We start from the raw sequence: 10,433 nt of genomic DNA, 5'->3' as shown, positions 1-10,433 counted from the left end.
TATATGAGCAATAAAGTGGAAAATAGAGAAAAAGAGTTCATATTCCAAGCAATCATTCCTCTTGGACCATGACAACTTTGAACCAAAATATTTTCACAAAATTTCATTTTAATCATCTTCTTTTACAAAGCACAATACTTAAGACTTCTCTAAATACAGCTTTAGAAAATGAAGCAAAAAAATAGTTTTCCATAGATGCCTGTTAAAGTCCATGCTGAATGCAAAAGAATTTTTGATTTCAAAAGTGATACTTCCAAGCTTTCCTTGATGGATTCATATGGACAAGAGTAAAGATGGTAGCCGTTCAAGCAGAGGCTCACCCAGTCCCATGATGCAGAATCCTCTTTGCTGATTAGCCCGAGGGACAATAAGGAGGCTGGAAAATGGCAACTTCTTTTTACAATCACTTACTTCTCCCCTCTTTAAATGAAGAAAGCCAATGGCCTCTATTGAGGCGCTGACATCAGCCCTACACATTCCAGGTTGCCAATGCCCCACCGAGGATACCTCCACCTTGCCGTTTCCTTGTCCACAATCTTACTCTGTATGCACTTTTGATAAAGCTATATCAGTTGGGATTTTCTTGATGTAGAAATGAGAAATTCAAACACCAAAGAATCCAATCTTCATTGTTCTATTAGGTGGTGGGAAATCTCTGAAGGCTTCAAGTGTAATGCAGAAATGCTTAGAACAGTTCAAGGGGGACAGGAATGTTTTGTGCTGCCCTTAGAAACTTGCTGTTCCCAGCCCCATGCACACTGAGGCCAAGGCTGCTGCACAAGCCGTACATATAGCCACACTCGGAGCAAAAGGTGCCTGGCTCCTTACACACTCCCTTCCCTTAACTGTGTCCCCACCAAGGAAGACTAGGGCGTTGGGCTCTGTAAATACTCTCAGGAAAGAAAGGAGTATGCAGGCAAGAGCAAGGCAAAGGGGAGGGAGAGAGGAAGAGAAAGGAAAGAGACACTTGTTCTATTTTCAAGGATGAATAATGTGATTTTTTTTTGCATCATTCCTTTAGTGACATCATTTCTCATTCTTCATAGTTGTGCAAATCTATGACATTTTTTTGAGTAGTTTTCACTATAAAATGCAAGAAATAGACAAAGCAGCTGCTTAGAAACACATCAGACATTGTTGGGGCCATTAAGGGACCAGCCCCTCCACCTCTAACCCCTGAACAATCTTGCAGTAAGGTATGCCCCATAGTTTTTCAGCAGAGGATGAGGAAAAACAGTTACATAATCTAAGGCTGAACTGTTCCAAGTGCTACAAAGATTAAATCAGACAAGCAAACATCAATTCCCTCAGAAAGGAAAAAAAAAAAAAAAGCAATTCCATGAATGCAAGAAAGATCCATTGGCTGCACTTCAACAAGACCCTCGTCCCATTCGTTTGGACCCGAGGAAGGGGGGTTACAAGTGAGCAAGGCAAAATGACATTGTGTGAATACAGTTTTAAACAATAACACACATGGATTACCCAGTGCAGGAAATAATACAACTTTCCCCCCCTTGTTTTCATTTGCATTTGAACTTTTATTTAGCTTTGCTTTAATAATGCATATGCTGTTCACGGAAAAAAAAAAAAAAAGGCGCCAAAGGACAGGAAGCAGGGATTTCACTTGGCTGATGAAAAAAAAAAATCAAGCAGGGATGCCATTTTTCATTTCATGAACAACCTCAAAGTAGGAGAAACTGAGAAGTCACAGGTGGTCTGATCCAGCACACGCCTGACATCTCAGTTGTCTCCTCTTAGGACCTTTGGCTAGGGTGAGAGAAACTGCGAACACAGCGGCCTCTAGTGGACTTGGAGAAGTGGTAGATTTTCATTTCTTTCTTTTTGATTTGTTGAATCATGGTAGCTGCATCACAAAAACTCCAATCAAGAGGGTGGTAAAAAGAAGGCACAGATCATTGCAAATACCAGATTTTTTTTTCTCTCTCTCTCTTTTTGTAAATATACCATCATATATAAGCTAAATTTCTCTTAGGGGGTGGGTCTGCTGGCAGGGGAAGGGAGGGTTGGACCTAAAATTGCATATGTAAATAGAATCCTAAAGGGAACATAAAGCCAGGCAGCTTTCTGCCTGAAGCAAAAAGACCAAGACTCTCGCTTCTGACTAGGTGTAATACAAACGCTAGGGGCTTCTGTGACAAAACACGGTTAAAAAAATCATAAAATTATAAAGCTTGTAAAGAATAATCTGAAATTACATTTCATTAATGGAAAAGATCATCAAAATAGTACCACTATGGACTAAACTGCCTGAGTTTTCGTTTCACATGAGATCTCAAGGTAGAAAAGCCTTTTTAGCACAATTTGCTCTAAGTCACAACCAGTGCCAGACCCAGGCCTAAACCATGGGGAAGATTCTCCTCTTGGATGGAATTTGTGTTGTGCTATCAAGACTTTTTGTGCTAATCTTTTAAACAGGGACATGTGATGGCAAATCTGTAACCTTTTGGCACAGGATTCATTTTGGCTGGGGCAGAAAATTTTGAGTCTTGGACTCATGATGAAAAATGCAAAATCTCAATTATCAAGTATTCACTTTGAATTGAAGAGCTTTCTTTATGTCATTCACTTCCATCTAAAAAGGCAAAAAAAAAGAATCAAACAAAAATCATTGGCTGAAAGATAATCAACTTGCTCAATGGAAAGAAAGAACTCACGTTTTAGAGGTACAAAGATCATTTGACTAAACAATCAATAACAATGCCCCAAATGATAGAACCCTAAAGACCAGGTATAATGGACAAGGAAATGATGTCTGAATTCTTGGACTACTAGGAATTCCTAAATTGTTAGTAGCAGAACAATTTCCTAGCCAGAGGGTAGAATCTTTAGTCCTGACACACGGGACCATCTGGCAGTGTGGTAAGGCAGTTGTGGTTGGCCAAACAGTGTGTATGTCAGTACCACTTCGGTGACAATGAGTACTGCATATCCTCACTCGGCCAGCCAAGGGAACCAACTGGATAAAAGTTGAAAGCCAAGCTGTCTGTGGTCATTCAGAATCCCCTCCTCCCCACTTTCTCCATTTGCTCACGGCAGAGTTGGACCAGAGGCTGGAGAAAGGGACAGAGCTCAGATGATCTGGCAGGACTGATATGGCCAAACACCAAGTGTGGACACAGCTGTGGTCCTTAGCATTCCAATACTATATGATGGAAACCAACTGGCAACAGAGTTTCTCCAATACCATAAACATGGCCTTTATTCGAATGAAGCTTACTGAAAACTGGAGGAACATTTTCATAGAGGGGATGTTTAAAATAAATTCCAAGTGAGAAGTCCAATGTATGGGGGGGATGCATGTTTAATAACATTTTCCTACACCATGACCTTCTGAGCCCAGGAAAGGATGGGTAGTAAGCCTCTACAATTCTAGGAAAATTGCCTCTTTAACGGGTATTTAAGTCTACACAGAAGCAACAACTATTGGCTTTCAAAATTAAAGCCCTGACATTACTTCTACCCTGGAGTGACCAGAGGCTTCCTAAACAACAGAGCTCTGAGGGACGTACCTGCAAACGAAGGCGGATTTTCTTCTCTTCATCCAACTCGGACAGTAGCTGCTTAATCTCCCGTCTGAAAAGCAAAGGACAGTAGAATCAAATGGAAGTAAAGACTTCCCCAGGAAGAGGTAAGAAACCTCTTTTTCTTGCTACAAAATCCACCTGACCCTTTTAACAAAGAACATGTGAACCAGTGTAGGTAACAATGATCTTGGAGACCTTTCATTTACATTTCTCACAAAAGAAACAACTGGAGAAATTGAGAGCTGGAACTGTGACTTAACTTACCCAAAGCTTGGACACCAAGCACCTAGACTCATATTCTGCCATCGTCCCTTCCCTACATGTAAGAGGTTCACTGGCCTTTAAATGTATACACAGAATAATTTTCATTGCAGACCTTCTCCTCCATTTCCAAAGCAAACACGAGTTAGGATTACCTTCTCCAACTTTAAAGAATGAATCAGAACAAGGGAAGGTGTGACATTGTCTGAAAGGAAACATACTCTGTACCTGACTTATGTAACCATAATCCCAATGTACATCATCTTTATAATAACAATAAAAATTTAAACAATGAATGAGAGCTGGAAGCATGGCCTCTCAAGAAAGACTTCTTCCAGAAAGAGCTAACTGATCTCTAAACTCTCTGTTGCTTTAGGTAAGTGCTGCCTACATTTCATCTTCTACCCCTTTATCTTTGCAAACAGCATCCTGGGTGATATAGATGTATAATGCTTAGTTTTGCTCACAGGTCTTTCTTCCCAAATTCAAGTGCTCCCTGAGGATGAGAGATATGGTAAGAGCCTGTGTATAGGCAGGCACACAGAAAGCCCTCGAGTCTCACAGTGAGAATAGCTTGCTGAGAGTAAAGGCGAGGACTTAAAGATGTAATACATCTTCTTCATATATTATGGCCCCTTGATGCAAGCCAATTATTTTAACTGGCAGCTAAATGAAGTTGTCATGTTTTCTGATGCTAGAGGAAAAGCTATTGGGTTTAAAAAGCAGTAGGCATAGCTCAAGTGATAGAGTACTAGCTGGCTAGCACAAGGCTGTGGGTTCAATCCCCAGTACCTCCAGGAGATACGACATATGAAGTATCTGTAATCCTGGCAAGAGGATCAAGGCTAGTGGGAACTATATAGTACGACACTGCCTCTAAAAAAAAAGAAAAGAAAGTGGTATAGGTACTGTTACTGTTTGGATCTTGACTGTTCCCCAACTTGGCCAGCAGGTGGTGCTATGGGAGGTTATGAACCTTGAGGAGGTGGGGCCTAATAGAAGGAAGTTAGGTCAAGAAATATTGAGCTAGGCATATAGAGGCTCAGCTCTAAAGGATGTAGTTTGAAGCCTGCCTGAGCAGAAAACCCAGGAAACTCTATTTCCAATTAACTGCACAAAAAAAGCTGGGCTGAAGGTATGGCTCAAGTGGTAGCCCATCCACTGCGAGTAAAAAGGCCAAGTGAGAACAGAAGGCCCTGAGTTCAAGCCTCCCAGAACTAGCAAAAGAAAGAAAAAGAAATATTGAAGTTCTGTTGCTTCTCTGGCTGCCATGAAGGTAAGCCATTTTCCTTGACCACACAAAGGCCTAAAGGCAACAGAGCCAAACATCTAGGAACTAAAACCAGGAATCCAAATATACCTTTTCCTCCTTTAGAAGTTAATTTTCTCAAGTATTTTTCCACAGTGATGGAAAGTGGACAAATCAGAAATATTATACTTTATAAGGGAGTTCAAGAATTTTCTTTGTAGCAGCTTGTGGAGAATGTAAAGGTATATAATAGACTCATCCCTGTATATTCCATGGCCGGCCTGTGCTCTTCTTGTATACAATAAGTGGAGCATTAAAACACATGACAAGATGCATGTATAAAGTGGCCTCCTGAGGTCCCTTACCAGGTCTCCCTACTGCTGCCATCAGTGGGGAGGCCTGTCTGCATTCTAGGGGCAGAGTGGACCCCAGGCTTTCACAACCAGGCCCCTGGCCTGTGCTCTTTAGAAGCATCTGCAAAGGGTTGCTGGGCACTCACTTCTGCTGATCCTTCATGGTCTCAATGATGCTCCTCAGCTCGCGGACCTGTGTCCGGAGTTCCTCCACAGCCGCCTGGCTGCTGGCTATCGGCTCCATCTTTGGTTTTCCTTCCATGCTGAACAGAGATGGGGAATTGGCTCGGTGTCCGGGTGCTCCCATAGAAGATGACAGGGGGACTGAAGCCAGTGAAGTCAGCGAGGCTGGGCCACTGCCTGCTGCCATGGTTCCTGGCTTGGGTGGCAGGGATGCTTTGTTGTCAGACACCTATGGCAAGGGAAAGTGGACAGGCTTCAGAGTAAGGGATTCGGGCGAGTCAGATCTTCCTTTGACAGCTTCCATGCACCTCTCTCCACATACTCTCTTACCTCTTCCTTCAGAAGCCAGAGCTGCAAAGCATTCCCTCACTTAACTGTGACCTGGAGGGGTTTTAAGTGTGGCTCTCTGTCTGGATAGACAGTCATGACTGGTTTCCAATACAAATAGAGATTTCCCACTGCTTGCCCAGATACCACAAACCCTGAAGTGAGCAAGACAAATCTCCTGGCTCGTAGGAGCTCAGAACCCAGTGGGGAGCAGACTGACAGACAAGCCAACACATTGCTGCAGGGGAGGGAGACTGCACCAGAGGGAGGAAGCGCAGGGAGCCCTGGAAACAACACCAGACAGGCAACAATCCTGGAAGGAGCAGCTGACAGCCCCATGTTGGTGGGGGGGGGGGGGAGGAAAGGATTTTTGAGATTGTTGAGCAGAGAAGTGATAGGAGGAGGGAAGGCCCTAGGCAAAGGCCAAGACACCAGGAAGCAAAACACATTAGTGGAAGACATGGCTAGAAGGCCAGAGCAGGGCAGGAGCAAGCTTGGGAGGGAGGGGAAGCGTGAGAGGATTGCCTGGCTTGAAGCAGAGTTGCTGTGAGATTCACACAATGGAAGCTAGCAACTGTGAGGACTGTGATGTTGGCAGTGGCCAAGACGGGAGAGGGCCATTTTGAGTGTGATGGTGAAGGTAAGCACATGGAACAAAGGACACGGGGTGAGAAATAACCAAGGCTGATGGAGTCTGTATCGCAGAACTCCCACTCCACACCCAGGTAGATGAGGCCCTGGTCAAGGCTGTTGAGCAATTTGATTTAGTAATGTTCTGAGGGATGACAGAAGGGATATAGCTAACTGGGCAGAGCCAGCAAATAAAAGAGAGAGCTTGGCTAATGGAAACGGAAGCTGTGCGTGTGACTAAGACAGCAGGAGAAGAAAAGAGGCCCAGTGATGGAATCTGGAGAATTCCCAAACGGAAGAGACCAGGAGAGAAAGAGAGCAAGCACTAGACAATGGGAAGTAGAAGTGAGAAGGGATAAAGCAAGACCAGTAGTGGGGTGTGGCTTATGGAAGCTCCCTAGAGAAGTTTCTAGAATGCCGAGAGGAAGAAAAAAAAAAGGAGAGCTCATTTGGTAGTGCAAGGGAGGCAGAAACCCATTGGCAGAGCATCAGTTTCTGAAAGGGAATGGTGAGGGGTGGAGCTTTCACCGAACTTGGCTGAGGAAGGAAGGTGGAGGAAGAAGAAGATACACTCATGAATAGAAGCCTCGGGAGATGATAGGATCATGGGTTTCGTCTGCTTTTAGAGTTGGATGAGACCCAGAGCAACATGAAATTCGAAAACAGAGTCACTGGAGAGCCAGAGTGATGATGGTGAAGACAGACAGGACAGGCCTGAAGGAGAAGCGACCCGAGGAAGCCAGAAAGGTACAGGATGTAGGGTAGTATGGGGTGGGAAGGCAGAGGGATAGATACTAAGCAGGCCCACAGAGGAACCAGTAGCAAGGCAAATGAGTTGGTGGGCAGGTGGGGAGAAAGTGAAGTAGTGAGCGAGCACTCTGAGGGGAGAGGGTGGATACTGGGGCTGGGGCAGCTTGGTGTTGTTGCCTGGGACTCCCTCCAGTGGTAGGCCCTCAGCCGGGCCATCGTAAGGCAGGTGCCAAGAAGGGGTTTGGCTGGCATGGCAATGAGGAGGTAGAGTCTGGATTCAGGCTGTGCTAGAGGCAGAGACAGGCTGAGTGAGCCAAAAGCAGATGGGCCATCGTTCCCAGCCTCTCTGTTCGCCTTTTCTCTGCCAAGTTACCATTGAGGAAAAGTGTTCTGTGCTGCCAGGGAGAGCGCTCCGCCAGCCTGGGCTTTGTTGTTAGTAGGAGTTATAGTACGAGAGAAGAGGAACTGACATTTATGGAGCTCTGATCGCATGCTGGACGTCAGTCAGCTCTACAATTGAAACCGGGATCGACTGGCATATGCATTTTACCAAGCAGGAAACTGAGGCTTTGAGAGTTGGTTGAATAACTTGTCATGTCTCAGAGCTAACCATGGGGCAGAATGAAGATTCAGTCCTCTCAGTTTCAGCTGATCCTGAGCCCAGCACCATGTTGGTGGCTGTCTGAGTGTGCACATTTGTTCTCTCCTGTTATTTTCCTTTCTGATTATCCACTCCTGGGCTTATTCTTGCTTCCATTTCCCATCCGGCATCCTTTCCTATCTCTCACCCCCCACCAACGCCCCGAACACTGACCGACACTGATGCTACTTCAATCAATGCTTCATTTGGCATTTCCTGTATGACTGGCATTCCCAGCCCATTTCAGCTAACAAGTACTTTTTTAATCCTTCACAGAGTATAGGTCACCACACTCTCTGATCAAATTAGCTCAAGTGGAATTTCTAGAAGCAGTGAAAAATACAACCTGACAACTCCAGGGAAATGAAATAGGCTAATGGAATAGAACTGCACACATCAGAAATATGAAAAGCTATTATTCACCAGTAGATGTCACTGTAGAGACACCCTAGGGGTGTTAGAGAAAAGGAAACTTGGTATGTCTATTGTGGCCAGGAAAAAAAAAAAAAAAAGCAGTTTAAATCCAATCTCGGTAAATGGAATCCTTTATAAAGAAAGAATGCTTTGGTTTTGTGGATAATTCAAATTGACCTGTTTTATAGTATCATGTTTTGCTTACTCTATCAGACTTTTAAAGAAAATCTATCCTTGTAAATTCTTTAATCTATGAGGAGCAAAATCCCACCCAATCTTTGACTTCTTTATGGTAATTCCTGCTTTAAATGACTACAGTTTCTGCTTTGCGATAGAAAAAAAGTTGCTAATGTTCTGTAAAAATAACCCTGATGGGGTTTTCTTCATGTGAGAAAATGGAATTTTTAGAATCTTGGTTTATTTACAGAAAGCATATAACTTGTATAAGATGCTTACTCTTTCGAAGTTGGTTGCATGCAGCTGGGCATGGTAAGCACATGCCTTAAATCCAACTATGAGGCTGGGGATATAGCCTAGTGGCAAGAGTGCCTGCCTCATATACATGAGGCCCTGGGTTCGATTCCCCAGCACCACATATACAGAAAACGGCCAGAAGTGGCGCTGTGGCTCAAGTGGCAGAGTGCTAGCCTTGAGCGGGAAGAAGCCAGGGACAGTGCTCAGGCCCTGAGTCCAAGCCCCAGGACTGGCCAAAAAAAAAAAAAGCAAAACAACAACAACAACAAAAAACCAACTATGAGGGAGAAGAAGAGAGGGTGGATTGTAGTTTGAGCCTGGCCTGAGTTAAAAAAAAAAAAAGACCCTCTGTCTCAAAAAAAAGCTGGATATGTCTTTACACCTGTAATGCCAGCTATTTAGGAGGCAGAGGAAAACGTTATCACAATCCATTTCTGACGTGGGCCTTATCGGAAAAATAAAGCAAAAACGGTCAGAGGTAAGGCTCAAGTGGTAGAACACTTGCCTAGCAAGCATAAGGGCCCAAGTTCAAACTGTAATATCACCAAAAAGAAGTACAGGCAGTATATAATTCCTTCCTTCCTTCCTTCCTTCCTTCCTTCCTTCCTTCCTTCCTTCCTTCCTTCCTTCCTTCCTTCCTTCCTTCCCTCCCTCCCTCCTTTCCTTCCTTCCTCGTTTCCTTCCTTTTGCCTCTTTTCTTTCTTCCTCTCCCTTTCTCTCTTTTCTTCCTTTATCTCTCCCTCCCTTCCCTTCCCTCCCTTCCCTCCCTCCCTCCTCCCTCCCTCTCTCCCTTCCTCTCTGTGTACCCAGCTGGTTTGTGGCAGGACTGGGTCTTAGAAACAAAGTTGCCTAAAGCAGGGATATTTCTCCTGATGTCCATCCATCATGTCATCGGTGCAATCATCTATTGATGTCTTCCTTTTTTCCTTCCTTTCTTTCCTTCTTTCTCTTCCTCCCTCTCTTCTCCCTCCCTCCCTCCCTCCCTCCTTCCCTTCTTTCCTTTCCCTGGAACCAAGGCCTTGTGCCGATTAGGCAAATGCTGTACCAGTGAGCATCCCTCTTTCTTTTTTGTTGAGATGGGGTCTGTTGGCCTGGCTGATTTTGAACTCCTAAGGACAAAAGATCCTCTTATTTCAGCCTACATAGTATCTGGGTTTACAGGCATGTGCCTCTGTGTCCATTAGTGTTTCTTTTCTCACAAATGAAAATAGCCATACCATTCCTTAAGCATGCAATGGAAATAAAATGCTTAGACTACAACTTTATCCTAGAATTACCTTTACCCAAAATACCTTTTAAGAAACCCATATTAGTTATAGGTATTTATGATCATCCAATGATAATTTTTGCTAGCTTTGAACATAAAAGATCTTTGGACTGAGGGAATAGCATTTGAAAGAGTTCATGTAGTCTCTTCTAGATACTCAAGGCCTTTGAAGTTGTTTTAGTTGCACTAGTGGTGTGTAAGGGTATTTGTACAAGTGTGTGTGCTGGGATGAGACGATCCAACCACAGGACTCACACAGCACAAACAACTGGACTTGTAGCTCAGGGATACTGCTTGTGTTTGGAGACTCAGCAACATACCTTGGGGCTTTAGATCTCTG

General features: G+C 44.1%; 1 protein-coding gene across 4 annotated transcripts in view; it reads right to left on the bottom strand.

Annotated features, from left to right (window-relative positions):
- Positions 1-254: 254 nt before the first annotated feature.
- Positions 255-10,433, bottom strand: part of Sh3kbp1 (SH3 domain containing kinase binding protein 1) — a 311,679-nt gene continuing 301,500 nt past the window's right edge. For 3 of the 4 annotated variants that reach the window (XM_048336005.1, XM_048336007.1, XM_048336006.1), the window contains 3 exons: positions 5,555-5,820; positions 3,531-3,594; positions 255-2,593 (listed from right to left, as the gene is read on the bottom strand). In XM_048336005.1, coding sequence (XP_048191962.1) covers positions 2,543-2,593; positions 3,531-3,594; positions 5,555-5,820 — 381 coding nt within the window. In that variant the 3' untranslated portion in view covers positions 255-2,542. The remainder of the gene's footprint in view (positions 2,594-3,530; positions 3,595-5,554; positions 5,821-10,433) is intronic. The other variant, XM_048336008.1, reaches the window with a different exon arrangement.

Source organism: Perognathus longimembris, chromosome 28, assembly GCF_023159225.1.
Source record: "Perognathus longimembris pacificus isolate PPM17 chromosome 28, ASM2315922v1, whole genome shotgun sequence".
Lineage (NCBI taxonomy): Eukaryota > Metazoa > Chordata > Mammalia > Rodentia > Heteromyidae > Perognathus > Perognathus longimembris.
Note: the sequence above shows the minus strand (reverse complement) of the source record. Positions and strands in the feature narration are given on the sequence as shown.